This window comes from Vulpes lagopus, chromosome 12 (genome assembly GCF_018345385.1).
Source record: "Vulpes lagopus strain Blue_001 chromosome 12, ASM1834538v1, whole genome shotgun sequence".
NCBI classification, from domain to species: Eukaryota; Metazoa; Chordata; class Mammalia; order Carnivora; family Canidae; genus Vulpes; species Vulpes lagopus.
Window position 1 is genome coordinate 15358061 of NC_054835.1, and position 15680 is coordinate 15373740.

Here is a 15680-nt window from a genome sequence, read left to right on the forward strand (position 1 = left end):
GGCAAGAACCAGGGTGGCTCTGGGGGTCTTGGTGGAAACAACTACTAGGCAGTGTCCCCAGGATGGCCCCACCAGAGTGATACAGCTCAAGTGGAGTCACTGGACTTCACGTTCAGGTTGGAATTCCTAGGAGACACTCTTAATTAGCTGAGCCAGGCCACTGGATTGATAGCCCTGTCTCCTGAATCACCTGCAGTGGAGAAGGGATGGTCCTCCCAAGGGAACTTGGGGAACTGCTTCCGTAAGAAGACAGGGAAAGGGGGGACAGGAAGCCTCTGAGCTGAGATGAGGGCGAAGAGCAGGAATGAGAGGAGCAGAGCCAGACCACGGATGGGCTTGCAAGCCGTGCTCAGCTGGAGGGTCCTCATATCAGTGAGGATTCTTGTTTGAAAGCAACAGACAAACCAGCCTTGACAAATTGGTTTTTTTTTTTTTTTTTTTTTTTTAAGATTTTATTTATTCATTCATGAGAGACACAGAGAGATGCAGAGACACAGGCAGAGGGAGAAGCAGGCTCCTGCAGGGAGTCAGATGCAGGACTCAATCCCAGGACCCTGGGATCATGCCCTGAGCCAAAGGCAGACACTCAACCACTGAGCCACCCAGGTACCCCCAAGCCTTGACTAATTTAAATAAAAAAGCAGATCAATTTAAAGGTAACCCACAGAGTCTCCCAAAGGGTTGAGGGCTCCACAAACAGAAGCAATGCCCCAAATAAAGACAGACATTTCCTGCTTGGACCTCCAATGTTCCCGGCACAGCTGCCACCCACACAGGCTCTGCCACTCCCGTTATCCTTGTAACCACTGGTCCCAGCTTAATTAGGCCATTAACTCCTAGTTCAAAGTCTGGGCTACGGGCTTTGCCCATCTTCAAGGAAGGATGTCCATATCATACTATCCTGAAGGTGTCTGGGGAAGACTGTCAGCTTATGGAAACCGGGAACTGGGTCTTTTGTCCCCAGAGCCCTCCTGGCATGGTGCCCCGCCCAGAGGATGTTTGCTGAGCTAATGCATGGTTGTCAGCAGGGGAGTGATGTGAGCCGACCTCCTCACAGGGGCTGATGGCCCGGCAGTCCAGCGGGAGGTGAGGAGGACTTGGGCAGAGGCCTGGGCAGTGGGCACTGGGAAACACCTACCTCCTTGTCCCCCACAAACCTCTCATGTGACTGGAATAGCTTGACTTCCCACCAACTGGAATGCCCGCTTCATCCTGTCTTCTTTCTCTTCAAACTCCCGCCTTCCTCCCTACCTTTGCTCTCCGTTAATGTGCCCTCTTACTTCAGGGAGAAAAGGAGCCCTGGGGGGCTAATTCCAAGTCATTCTGTCATCTGCACAGAGTCCCTCCGTCACAGTTGGAGAGCTGTTTCTTCAGCACTCTGGATCTCCATTTCTTTGGCCCTCCCACTCCTACTGCTCCCGTTTTTTCCCCATCCCTCTTCCCAAATCATGCCCACAAACAAGCTCTAGTTTCTTCCATCTTTAAAAAACAAACAACCCGGGGCAGCCCTGGTGGCTTAGTGGTTTAGCGCCACCTTTAGCCTGGGGTGTGATCTTGGAGACCCGGGATCAAGTCCCACGTCGGGCTCCCTGCATGGGGCCTGCTTCTCCCTCTGCCTGTGTCTCTGTATCTCTCATGAATAAATAAATAAAATCTTTAAAAACAAAGAAACAAACAAACAAACAAACAACCCGGGCACCTGGGTGACTCAGTGGTTGAGCATTTGCCTTTAGTTCAGGGCGTGATCCCACGGTACTGGGATTGAGTCCTGCATCTGACTCCCTGCGGGGAGCCTGCTTCTTTCTCTGCCTCTCTCTGTGTCTCTCATGAATGAATAAATAAAATCTTAAAAAGAAATAAATAAATGATTAAAAACAACAACAACCTCTCAGGACTCTACATCCCTCCAGGCAGGGGCTGCCCTGTTTCTCTGCCCTCTCCACAGCAAAGTTTCTGAATGACTGGCCCCCAGGGCCCCCCAGACACTGTTCCCTGCCACCACCACGCCCCCCCCCCCCCCCCCCCCAGGATTCTTCTCTGTCTGGTTCAGGACAGGCTGAGCCATGTGACTGACTCTGACCAATGAAACACCCGCAGAAGTGCTGTGTGCTACGTGCAACAAAAGCTGGTAGTTGGCCATGGCCTCTGTCCCCCTCTGCCATGAGACAGGCAGGGTCCATGGTAGAGGATGTGTTCTCCACCCATATCCCTGAGCAGAGCCTCTGCTGTCCCGCCTCAGTGAGAAGCCAGCCTCTCTTGTAAGCCAATGAGACCCGGGGCCACTTGTTACATTAGCACGCCCTAACTTGTCCTGACACAGTGCTGTCTCCCATCCACTCTTCTCCCCACTCTAATAGGCATTCTGCCCCTACCTTTCTCCTAGAAATGAACTTTCTGGCATCACCAGTTACCTCCGTGTTACAAACCAGCCCTCAACATGAACTCTCCCTCCTCACAGCCAAGTCCACTCTCCTTCTTGAAACACCCTTGGCTTCGGTCACACCACACACCATGGCTTTCCTTTGACATCACTGGCCATTCCTTCTCCTTTATGTTCTAGAATAGTGTTGCCAGAGGCTTCAATCCTGCTGTATCCCTTCCCTTGACGGGTGACTTCATCCATTCCCACAGATTTAAATACCGTCCCTGTGCCCATGACTCCCAAGTGTGCTTCTCACCTCCAGTGTGGCACATCCAGCTTCCACCAGTTAAACATCTCTGCAAGGCTCTGCAGACTTTGTGTGTCCTAAATGGAGCTCTTGTCAGCCCCTATGCCTGCTTTCCCAGGCTCCTCCTGTCTCACTGCACCCTTGTGCTCTGGAGCCACCCCATGACCCTCCCTCCCCCATCCCTCATACTGGTCCAACCATATATCCTGCCAATTCTACATCCTAAACATTTCTCATTCTGTCTGCTGCTCTCTGACTCCATGACCCTGCCCCATCTCTTGCCCCACCCCAAATCAGTGCTCCAGTAGCAGCCCCCCAAATCCCATCATATTACTCCCACTTCAGGCTCTTCGTGGCTGCTCACCACACCTAGAATTAGATCCAGATTCAACTGAGGCTTTCAAGGCCCTACAAAGCCTGCCTCCTACCTTTCTGACTGTATCTCCTACCCTTCCCGTCTTCCCTCATCTATACCAAGTTTGGTCCTGTCCCAGGGCCTTTGCACCTGCTGTTCCTTCCGTTCCTTGGCTCCTTCCTTTCCTTTCCTTTATGTTTCAACTCAGGTGCTGCTGCTCAGGGAGGCATTTCATGGGCTCAAAAGTAATGTCAGGGGGATCCCTGGGTCGCTCAGCGGTTTGACACCTGCCTTTGGCCCAGGGTGCGATCTTGGAGTCCTGGGATCGAGTCCTGCGCTGGGCTCCCAGCATGGAGCCTGCTTCTCCCTCCTCCTGTGTCTCTGCCTCTCTCTCTCTATGTCTATCATAAAATAAATAAATAAATCTTAAAAAAAAAAAAAAGTAATGTCAGTCCTCCCATTTGTCTCAGTCCTTACCCCCTCGTTGTGTCCCCAGTGTTTACCACCCTTTGTCAGTTTGGTCTTGTCTGTTCCCTTTGCTTAATCATCTCCCTGTGAGAATGTGTAGACTCTGTAAGAATGGTTAAGGAGCTGGATCTTACCATTGCAGCACCAAGCACAGAGCTGTTCTCATATGAATGGAGGAGTTAGGGGACAGATTCAGAACAGGTTGATCGATACCCCGGGTGTGAGTTCTGAAGGCCTTTCACTGAGAACAAGGAAGGGTGGCTGTTCCAGAAACTAGGAACAAGGGCTCCTGGAAGAGAGTTCTGCACCTGCTTCTCAAAGGCTGGGTCCCATCTCCTGTTTTGTGTCTGCCAATGCCAGGTAGGACTTTGGTAGATCCCCCCTACTCTTTCTCCCTCACATCCCCTCAGTGAGATGCTTGCCCCTGAGGCTTGTCCTAGGCCCAGGGAGGTTCACCTGCCCCACCTGACACACCTAAGATACCACTCCTGTTCCAGTGAACCTGCCTGGGTGCAGGTGGGTCTATAGTTCACTGTGGTTCTGGGGGAGAGAAGTAGGCTCCAGGCTTTGGAGGGAGGAGGCAGGATCAGAGCCTTCTCAAAACCTCCTGGGTGGGACTGGCTCTCAGAGGCCCTTGGCCCTCAGCCCTGGGCTGCCACAGCCCAGATTCTGGGTGCCCCCAAACCAAGTAGCAAATTTGAGTAACACAGGACATATCTTATGAGTCCCAGAGGGGCTTCTCGAGGTGAAGGCAGAGCCCAAACACCCGGGGCATTCTGCAGGGAGCTGGCAGCTCCAGATGGGGATGGACAGACTGGGAGGAAGGGCAAAGCAGATAGGTCAAGACCCCATCCCCATCTGCTGTGCCCTTGGGGCAGCCAAGTCCTGGCAAGGAAGGAACTAGAACCTGGGTCTGGGCCCCGACTCAGTGTCTGATCTGTCAGGTCCCTCTGTCAGGCCTCTGGGTCCTAGGAGCGCCAGGGTTGGTATGGTGAAAGCCATACCATGGGGGGCTGGGGAGAGTCCTGAGGGGGTGAGAGGCAGCTCCTTTGATAATGGCACCAGGAACACACTCATCACCCTTGGGAATGCCTCCTCAGCTCCCCCTGGTCTACCATTCAGGGGCACAGCCTCACTTCCAACACCCACTAAGCAAGTGCTCTGCCTCCTAGTTCCGGGACTGAAAAGTCGAGGCGTTGGAGGCTTAGTGACCCGCTCAAGGTTGCCCAGCTAAAATGTGCTCCCAGAGGGGCCAGTCCCAAAGCCAGGCAGCTAGGCAAAGATGGGCAGCCTGAGGTTATTCTAGAGAGACCCCCGAGAGCTTGGCAGCTCACTTAGCACGGCATCCCGGCCAGGCCCATACAGGGGGTGAGCCACAGCAGATAAAAGCCAAGGACTGTTCCGATGAGGGGCCACCTGCTTCCCAGCTGAGGGTGACCCTGGAGTAGGCATGTAGTGGAGAGTGTCAGGAGAGCAGGAGCTAAAGGCAAAGCCTGAGCGAGTGCCGAGATAAGATGGGGATACCATAGACCAGGCCCCCTCTCTGGGCTGGAGTTCAGGGATACTACAGGATGAAAAGGCCCAGGCTGCCAGCCCTCTTGGTGGCCTCCAGAGACAAACACATGCTTGTACACATCCGTGCACATACGTAGCTTCTGCATACACGTGCATACATGGCTGTGTGTACACACACCAGTAAACATGCAGTTAGTCCCCTCCCCTTCCCGTGCCCAGAGATTTTGGTTTTTTGGAAGGGAGGCACAGTTTCCGCCTCAAATAGGGTAGGGTGACTGACTTGTCCTGGTTTGTTTGGGACATACTGGTTTTAGCACTGGAAGTCCCAAGTCCTGGGAAAGCCCCGAGTCCCAGGCAAAGCTGCATTGGTCACCTGCCCCATGCCTTGAACAGACCTGGTGTGTATCTTCCCTTGCAGAACTCTTCCCACCACCTGTCACCCCTATGATGGCCCAGGGGCCCGAGAGAGAGAGAGAGAAAGAGAAAGAGAGCATGAGCCACAACTGAGTCTGCTCTTACCAGAGGCCTCAGTACTAACTAGAACCACTATGTTTATTGAGCATCTACTATGTTCCCAGCACTGTTCTAGAGGCTAAGGGCACAGCAGGGAACACACCAGAGAAAATCACTACCCTTGTAGAGCTGACACTCAGCAGGAGGGGACAGAAAAGGAACAAGATAAATAAATAAATGAAATAATATATTAGAAGAGGATGAATGTTGAGAAGCCTGAATGGTTCAGTGGTTGAGCATCTGCCTTTGGCTCAGGTCATGATCCCGGCATCCTGGGCATCCTGGGATCGAGTCCTGCATAAGGCTCCCTGCAGGGAGCCTGCTTCTCCCTCTGCCTATGTCTCTGCTTCTCTCTATATATATCTCTCATGAATAAATAAATAAAATCTTAAAAAAAAAAAAGGGATGAGTGTTAAGGGGAAAAGTAAAACAGGGAAGGAGCCCATTTAAAGTAGGCTGCTACTTTAGGGGAAAGTCTACTGAGAAGGTGACCCTGGGAGAGACCCGAAGGGGGTTTATTGCCCCCTTCACACCGATGGGGTGAGGGCAAGGGCCCAGCAGATATCCCAGGCAGTGCTCCAGGAGGAGAGAGCAGCAAAAGGCTGGAGGCAGGACACACCCAGCACGTGTAGAAGAGCAAGAAGAGGCTGGGGGAGGGAGGGAAGGGAGAGGAAGGAGAGGCTGTGGCCAGGGCTCTTGGAAAGACCAGAGGATCTTAGCACCATGGGGCCAAGGAGGGCTTGAGCAGAGGGGTCCCACGCTCTGACTCCCCCTCACGCTGCGGTGTTAGCAGACATGTAGGGGCAAGCATGGGAGCCCCGGGACCCCTGGGGACTATGGCAGTAGGCCAAGTGAGAGATGGTGGGGGCCCAGGTTGCGGTGGTGGCCAAGAGACATGGGTGGACTCTGGGTACCTTCTGAAACTGAGCCCACAGGACTCCCAGCAGATTGGGTCTGAGGTGAGAGAGAGGAGTTGGCATGACTCTGAGGTTCCTGCCTGAGCAGCCAGAATGAAGGTGCCACCCTCAGAGAAGATGCATGTGGAGGAGGCTGAGGGGGTGGAGGAGCAGCAGCTCACCTTTGGACAGACTGTGTTTGCCAGATGGAGACGTAGAGGAGGCATCTAGGTGCCTGTGTCACAGGCATCTTCAGTGGGGGACAAGCAGGGAAGCCGAGCTTCCCTGGGTTAGCTTCCTTGTCTCCAGGGCTGGGCTAGGCTGGGGGGCAGGGCGGGGGCGATGCTATGGGGAGTGGCCTGCACTTGGGTGTGGCATGGAGGGGCAGTGCCAAGTGGCCTGGGGCACCAGTAGCTCTGTGAGCGCAGCCAGCCTGGCCTGAGGCTGTTATGTGACCAGCGGAGCCATTTGGTTAGCATTGATTAGCTTGGGGAAGAGCAGCTGGCAAGGCTGGGGCAGGGCGGGGGTGGGGGGGAGCACAGCCCTGTTCAGAGGGAGGATGGGGCTGCAGAGCCAGGATTGGCCACATGGCTGACAAGTCTCCAAGGCTCAGAGAGACCTGCCCAGGGGCCTTTAGGGGATTCCAGTCCACAGGGCTGTCCATGCACAGGTGTAGGGAAAGGTGGCCCCTTTGGTGCCACAGGTTCCAGACTCAGGTCAGAGGGAGGCTGAGACCTTGGGGCCAGAGAGGGCTGCTCAGCCCTCAGATGAGGCTGGTCTTCTCCATGCAATGGGGATCTCCTGGATTTGAAGTCAGGGGATGAGGCCTGTTCCACCACCCCCTTCACCAGTCGTGTGGCCTTAACCAGTCTCTTCCCTCCGTGTGCTTCATTTCCTCTGCAATGGTGTGGTGGTGTGAGGATTCCATATAAAGAACCTACTGCGTGTTTAGGACAGGGTCCTCCTTGGTTTGTTCCCTCCTGCTTCCAGGGTGGACAGGCTGCCACGCCTGCCACTCTGGCCATGTGGCCTGGGATTGGACCAGAGGTCCTGTCAGTACTAGTCTCACTGGGCACCATTCTGGCCTCCCCAGGCCTGGGTTTCCCCAGCCTAGCAGAGCTGGTGTTACAGCTTCTTTGGGAGCTCTGGCTACTTAGAGAAGGCGTCTGGTGTAAGATGGGGACACAGTGCCTGTTTTCCCACCTCAGTGCCTTTGCATATGCTGTGCCTTCTGTCTGTTATGCCCTTCCCACCCATCCTGCCAGGTCCGGCTCCCACAGGACCATTCACAAGCACACAAGTAGAGGAGCAGAAGGTTTTGTGGAGGAGGTAGCATAGGGGCAGCAGGACCTTCCCTGAGCTTCCCCTACACACACCCTTAGGTGCCTACTCTGGGCCCCGGCACCTGGCCAGACTGCCTGGGATTGGGAGTGCCCCTATCTGCTAATGAACCCCTGAGGGCTTGCCCAGTTCAACCCAAGGCTCCTCCCTGCCCTAGCACTTAGGACACTCCAGGGCTCAGAGCAAGGATTAAATGGAGGAAGGAATGAATGAGGCTGCAGAGCCTCAGGTGAGCTCAGATGTGTGGGAGGCCATGAGGTTTGGGAACAGCGGAGCAGTCAGTCGGGTGCAGTCCTGGAGGAGAGAGGAAGAGAGCCAGAGGAAGTGAGGATGAGGCCCAGCTGTGCTTTCTTCAGCCCCCTCAGTCAGAGCAACCCCTGCCCCACCCAGGAGAGGGTTGAGGAGGCAGATGGGAGGGGGTGCAAGTCTCCTCCACAGAGACTTAACGTGGCTGCTAATTTGCAATCCTAAAGTGCATGGCAAAGGCATCAGCCTCATTGTTAGTAAATTAATCAGGCAATCAGTGGGTCAGAGCTCCCACCAGCTCATGGAAGGGACACAGGAGGAGCTACAGTGACGGGAATACCAGCTTCCCTGGGAAGAAACCTGGCAGGGTGACAGGGTGACGATCCAGGATCAGGGCACCCACTGGCTCCGGCAGGGGTGCAGGAGGTGGGTGAATTTGGCTGGGAGGGCTGGTCCAGGCCCCTGAAGATTGGACCAGCTTCCAAGGTGGAGAAGCAGATTCAGCTGAAACCCATCCCAGTGCCCAGTGAAAGGAGGCAGGGGTAGTGCAAGGGCAGCATCCCTGGCCTGGATCCCTGGCAGCTGGGCAGTACTGAAGGATGGAGAGAGCTCCAAGTGGTTGGCTGGGGTCCCTGCCTCCTTCTGCGCCCCCCCCCCTTTTTTTTAAAGATTTTATTCATTTATTCACAAGAGACAGAGAGAGAGGCAGAGACACAGGCAGAGGGAGAAGCAAGCCCCACACAGGGAGCCCGATGTGGGACTCGATCCCAGGACTTCAGGATCATGCCCTGCGCCGAAGGCAGGCTCCAAACCGCTGAGCCAACCAGGGATCCATTCTGGACCCTTCTCATAGAAAGTGCATAGGAGGCTCCTGCCCTGGGGCCACCTTTACCCCACACACCTGCCGAAGTGTGTTCATATGCTGGCTGCTCAGCCTAGATTTATGGACATTTGGTTTTTTTCACCCAAACTAGGATCTCCACCTAGTTTCCCTGATCCCCCACCTTCCCTGGGGCACCTAAGGACGGGTTATGGCTCTCTATGAGGCCCTAGCTTCTCTGGGGACACTTCAGAGAAGCCCAACTCCAGGACCTTACAGAGACATAGCCACAACAGCAGGTAGAAGGTTGTCTGCCCCCATCCAGGCCAAGGGGCAGGAGAACCCCCCCTACCACCACACAGTAATGCCGAGGATCAGAAGAGCACAAGCAGAAGCACTTGTAAACTTCATAAGCTGCACAAATATGGAGTGGTATTAGTGCTGAGCCTGACACAGCTTACCCCTGCCCCCATGGCCAGTGTCTCTCTGCTGCCAGACTGAAGGGCGGGAAAAGCCTTTTTCTTTGCAGCACCACCCCCACAGGTCTGCTGTGGCACTGTGTCCCACAAACATGGCTCGTGGCCTGGTCCCCTTCAACACAGTGAGTGCTGTGAATGCCTGTGAGCTGGGAGGGGCACCCTGGACTCCCCCAGAGCGGCAGGGTGGGCGCGCTGCCCTGGGGCAAGGTTCCTGGGAGACAGCAGCCTGGGTAGGGGTAAGGGGTGCCAGCTGAGAGGAAAAGGGGTGTCAGTCTCTGTGGAAGCCAGCATGTGTTTCTCCCTCCTCCTAACCCAGGCCTTGGAGGCTCAAGGCATCTCGCAGGCTCCCTGACAGTCAGCTGGGGCTTGGGGTCCAGGCTCCTGGCCCCTCATGCTCTTGCTTCCCCCTGCACAGCTGGGACCCCCTGCCAAACTGAGGTGGGCAGCGAGAGCCTGGAGGTCAGACCCCAGCCTCCACATGGGGCACACTGGCAAAGCAATCATCTCCTACCCGTGTTACAGAGAGGGAAACTGAGGGTGAGGAGGCACCAGCCTCGGGCTTAGCCTGCAGGCTGTCCAGTGGTAGTGGTGACTGAGACTGCAGGAACCACATAAAGTGTGGCCCTTCCCAGAAAGGGTCCTCACAGCTGCATTGCCACCGCCACCGCCACCGAGGTCATAATTGCTCTGAAATCACAACTGAACCCAATTATGCAAAAACGAAATTATATGCGATGATTTTTATGTTGGAAACGTTTGGTGGAAGCCGGGTGATTACAGGGGGACGGGAAGCAGCTGCCACTCTCTGGGAGCCCATAACTCCCAACAGCTGGGAACTGTCACTTATTTACGATGCTGTTTCTGCCAAGAATGACAGGGTGGCAGTGGTGGCTAGGCCTGCCCCAGACTGGCCAGGAGGCTAGGGCGGCAGCAGGCCTGGGAGCCTGGCCTGGGGTTGGGGGGAGGCTGGGAGGCTGGGAGCCGGCCGGTCGGAGTGGTGGGGGGTGTTGGTTCTTCCTACGCGCTTGGGCCAAGCTGACAGCAGGAATCCACTGAGCTGCCTCCTGCCCCAGCCTCTCCGGAGAGGCCCGGCTGACCAAGCTGGAAGGGACGGGCAAGAGGCCAACCTGGGCAGGGAGGAGATGGCTGCCTGGCCCTGCAGGGTGGGAGTCTACCCGCCTGGAGCCTGTCCTCACTCGCCGGCGCGCCTGCCGGGCAGCCCGGGGCGGCTGCGACCCTGGGAAAAGGCAGGTAATGATCATCCTCCTTAATGAGGCTGCTCAGATAATGAGCACGGGGCTATTATCCGACCACAGGCTGGACACATCCGAAAATAAATTATTTTAAGGATCCATTAACGAATGCCTAATTAATGCCCAATTAGAGGGAAGCTACGAGGAAATGCTCTGGACAGTCGGCTAGTCGAGAGGCAGGGCCTGGTTTACAACCACAGCCTGGGAGCACACAGCCTGGGAGTGAGGTGGGGAGAGGAGAGGGGCCAGAAGGTGGACCCAATGGGGGGCAACCTCACTCTGGTGGCGCCTTGGGGGCCCAAAGCCAGGCAGCCCCGGTGTCTCCCCCAGTCCTCCACACATGAGTGTCCCCTTCACGCATCCTCACAGCACCGCAAGGGACAACTAGTACTATTTAGAAACCAGGAAACTGAGGCACACTGTGAGCTGTCACAGGAGGCACCATAATGAGACATCTTTTGAGATGAACTTTGGTGTCTTGCATGAGTTTTTCTTAAAAAAAAAAAAAAAAGATTTTATTTATTCATGAGAGATACGCAGAGAGGGGCAGAGGGAGAAGCAGGCTCCTTGCAGGGAGCCCGATGTGGGACTCGATCCCGAGACCAGGATCACACCCTGAGCCAAAGGCAGAGACAGACGCTTAACCGCTGAGCCACCCAGGGGTCCCTTTTTTTTTTTTTTTTTTAAGATTTTATTTATTCATTCATGAGAGACAGAGAGAGAGGCAGAGATACAGGCAAAGGGAAAAGCAGGCTCCCTGCGGGGAGCCCGATGCGGGACTCCATCTGGGGACCCCAGGATAACGACCTGAGCCGAAGACTGACGCCCAACCACTGAGCCACCCAGGCGTCCCTTGCATGCGTGCTTTGTTAGAATAAATAAAAAGACTCTCCAGGCCTCCATATATTTACTTTGTTAGACCCGGAGTCTGAATCACTCTGTGATCGTGTGCTGTTATGAGAGCAAGTGACAGAGCTGGGACGGGAACCAGAGCTGGCTGCCCCGGCCCTGGGTTGTGACCCCCACTCCAGCTCGGGTGAGAGAGCCAGGGGGCGGGGCTAGGTTTTAGGGGCGGGGTTGAGGGTACCTTGCGGGCGCCCAGAGCGCGCCCCGAGCTCTCCTCGCAGTAGCTGGGGCGGCGGGGGCTAGAACCCTCGGCAGGGGTGGGGCGCCAGAGTGCGATCTCACTGGGGGGGGGGGGGGCCGCCTTGGGCCTGACCCCTGCCTTCCCCCCAGCAGGAGCCTCCCCCAGGGGCCTCCGATCCCAGACCACTGAGTTAGGCACAGCCCGGGACAGAGCCTGGCCTAAGGCTGGGGGCGCGCCCACCAGCCCCGCTTCCCGTCGGTCGGTCAGTCGGTCCGTCCGTCCGTCCCCGCCTCCCGCCCCGCACCCCCCCACCCCACCCCCCAACCCCGGCCCACCCTGACCTGGCTGTGCTCTCTCTCCCCGCCAGGGTGCTGTGTGGAACTGTTGCTGCTGCTGCTAGCGGGGGAGCTGCCCCTGGGTGGCGGCTGCCCGCGGGACTGCGTGTGCTACCCGGCCCCCATGACCGTCAGCTGCCAGGCGCACAACTTCGCCGCCATCCCCGAGGGCATCCCGGAGGACAGCGAGCGCATCTTCCTGCAGAACAATCGCATCACCCTCCTCCAGCAGGGCCACTTCAGCCCCGCTATGGTCACCCTGTGGATCTACTCCAACAACATCACCTTCATCGACCCCAACACCTTCGAGGGCTTCGTGCACCTGGAGGAGCTGGACCTGGGCGACAACCGGCAGCTGCGGACGCTGGCGCCAGAGACCTTCCAGGGCCTTGTGAAGCTGCACGCCCTCTACCTCTATAAGTGTGGGCTCAGCGCCCTGCCGGCGGGCATCTTCAGCGGACTGCACAGCCTGCAGTACCTCTACCTGCAGGACAATCACATCGAGTACCTCCAGGACGACATCTTTGTGGACCTGGTCAACCTCAGCCACCTGTTTCTCCACGGTAACAAGCTGTGGAGCTTGGGCCAGGACACGTTCCGGGGACTGGTGAACCTGGACCGGCTGCTGCTGCACGAGAACCAGCTGCAGTGGGTGCACCACAAGGCTTTCCACGACCTCCGCAGGCTGACCACTCTCTTTCTCTTCAACAACAGCCTCTCTGAGCTGCAGGGCGACTGTCTGGCGCCCCTGGGGGCCCTGGAGTTCCTCCGCCTCAACGGGAACGCGTGGGACTGCGGCTGCCGGGCGCGCTCCCTGTGGGAATGGCTGCGCAGATTCCGCGGCTCCAGCTCTGCGGTCCCCTGTGCGTCCCCCGACGCCCGCCAGGGCCAGGACCTGAAGCTGCTGAGGGCCGACGACTTCCGGAACTGCACGGGGCCGGCATCCCCGCACCAGATCAAGTCTCACACGCTCACCACCACCGACAGGGCTGCCCGGAAGGAGCACTACCCGGCCCGCGGCCCTGCCAGGGACAGGGGCCACGCACACGGCCATCTGCCCGGCTCCCGCCCAGGCTACAGGAAGCCGGGCAAGAACTGCACCAGCCACAGGAACCGCAACCAGGTGTCCAAGGCGGGCACCGGGAAGCAGGCCTCCGAGTTGCAGGACTACGCACCCGACTACCAGCACAAGTTCAGCTTTGACATCATGCCCACCATGCGGCCCAAGAGGAGGGGCAAGTGTGCCCGCAGGACCCCCATCCGTGCCCCCAGCGGGGTGCAGCAGGCTTCCTCGGGCAGTTCCCTGGGAGCCTCCCTCCTGGCCTGGATACTGGGGCTGGTGGTCACTCTCCGCTGAGGACCTGGGGCGCCAGCAGCCAGCACTGCCACGTATCCACCAAGGAACAGAATCTCTTTTCTTTTTTTTAACAAGTGGAGGATCTGCTGGGTTTCAGGCAAAGGCTGGTATAGCCTTTGGCTGCTCTCTGGGCCCTGCCCAGTGGATTATAAACCCAAAGTGTACAGCTCTGAGTGGGAAGGGATTAGTACATCACAACCCAGCTGTCCCAGCCAGGCCCTGCTGAACGCCCATGGACAGCATCCATCCAGCAAGGTGGTTAAAGCACGCAAAAGGAAGCCTTCATTAGCAACAATGGGACAGTGCCCCGCAGGAGCTGGGCTCTGTGGAATCCTGGTCGTTGGAGGGGTCTGAAGGGCTCCCCACCATTCCCGGAGGAAGCAGGACTCAGAGAACAGACGAGGCTCACCCAAGAGGCTGGGTAGACCAGCCATCTGGGAGCACAGGGGCAGGTGGCATTTTCGCTCTTGCCTGAGGCCACATAGTCAACCTGCCCTGAATCCAACCCTTAGTCCCTTCCTTGGGGATAACGCCTCTCATTCCTGATGTCTCAGGCAACCCTGACCTAGGCCCAGCTGCTGGGCTCCAAGAACCAATTACCAAAGGAAAGAGCATCAGAGGCTGAAATTTAGAACTGCATCAAGTGCAGTGAGTTTCTCACAGGAGGTGCAGTTTTATAACTATGTCCACTTATAAATATATACACACTCTCTACATATATATACACACAAGTGCACAGGTCTCCTGCCCCACTCTCCTACCAAACTGTATGTCTTCTCATGTTTATAAACTATGTGGAAAACTATTATCTGTTGAACTAAGGATTGTATTGGTGATTTCTAGCAAGAAAAGAGAGGATTTTTGTCTAGAATCTCAACTTGGCAACAATAGTCCCCGTGTAACCTGGGCTTGCCAGGGCCTAGGGCAAAGGGTGAGTGGGAAGAGCCATGGAGAAGAAGGGGAGGCAGCAAGAATCACTTCAGGGGACCAATCTTCTTATATGTTTAGAGCATCACCTTGTTTTTATATGCAACACAAGTCTGGCTGCCACCCCAGAGCACCCTGTCACCCTCACTGTAGGTGTTATCGTCAAGGTGAGAAGCCAGAAGCAGCTCATTGGACATCAGGGAGCCAGGCCCTGGGGACGGACTGGATGGAGAAGGGAAAGGAGGGGCTTAGGGTCTTTTTTGTCGACGGGCAGATAGCGTCCACAGTGTTAGCCCAACAGGCTGGGCAGTGTCATCAGCCTAGCGTTTTGCCAGCAACGGTCTGGACAGGCCTGGGAGACTCCGGGCATGAGCCCAGGCCTCCAGCATGGCTCAACTGCTGAATTTTTCCTTGAGGCTCTTTGATGGCCATCCCAGCAAGGATCCTGTGTAGGCGGCAGGAGGGAAAGCATCAGGTGGCCTTAGCAGAAGGGGGACAAAGAGGGCATTTCGAGAACCATCTCAGGCACTTCTGCATTACGAAGGCCCCATCCCGCCTGGCCCTTCTGCAGATGCCCAGGGACAGGCAGAGGCAGAGGGGTTGGGCCACACTCAGGGGTCAGGAGTGGGAACATGCAGGAAATGGAGCAGGGAAGCCCAGATAGGGGACAGTGACCCCGGTCAAGGTTGGCTATGCTGCTGGCCAGTGCCCCAGCAGGCACCATCTCCTCTGAGCTTTGCACAAACCTGAATTTCCCACCAGAGAGGATGTGTGTGAGGAGCAAGAAACACCGAATCCAATTAAGAAAGAAAAGTAATAATAAAAAAATTTCTCTTGGACAAGAACTCTGTTTCTCATTTCCTAACCCTGCATTCCCGAAGTGGTGGCAGATCCCAGGCTTTTGTGGGGGTGGGTGAGGCTGGCCGGGCACAGCACGTTTGTTGGCAGGAGGAGCCATATGGGGCAGGGGCACACTGACTCACTGGGATGCATGTGTGCACGCGCGTGCGAACACACACACACACACACACACAAACACGTTCTCTGCTCCATGGTTCTTCCCTCACCCTCATAGAACATGACTCACTTCCCACAACTCTGGCTGTGCTGGGTCGGCCCAATCTCTGTGGCTCTTCCTGGAGTGGGCTGGTCCTGGATCCTTCCTGGCCTGTTCCCAAGAGCCTCAGCCGCAGCAGCAGAGCTGTCGAATCTTCGAGGGCTCAGGAGTGGCTGGAAAGGAGCTACCAGTTCCTGGGACCCAGAGAGGGTTTCCAGGAGGCCAAGGACCCCCTGCACCCCGGATGGCAGCAAATAGGGTCTGGAGGCTACACCTGCCTCTCTTGTTTCAGAGAACGAACGAAGTCCCTTCTCCAGATAGAGAGGGAGGGCTGTGTTTTCAGGCGTGATGGAACAAATCCT

The 15680-nt window shown here is 56.4% G+C and overlaps 1 protein-coding gene across 1 annotated transcript in view; it reads left to right on the forward strand.

Annotated features, from left to right (window-relative positions):
• RTN4RL1 (reticulon 4 receptor like 1) overlaps positions 1-15100 on the forward strand; it is a 71769-nt gene extending 56669 nt beyond the window's left edge. Inside the window, exon 2 of the mRNA XM_041726944.1 lies at positions 12010-15100. Within this exon, the coding sequence (XP_041582878.1) occupies positions 12010-13334 (1325 nt within the window). The 3' untranslated portion in view covers positions 13335-15100. The remainder of the gene's footprint in view (positions 1-12009) is intronic.
• The last annotated feature ends 580 nt before the right edge of the window (positions 15101-15680 follow it).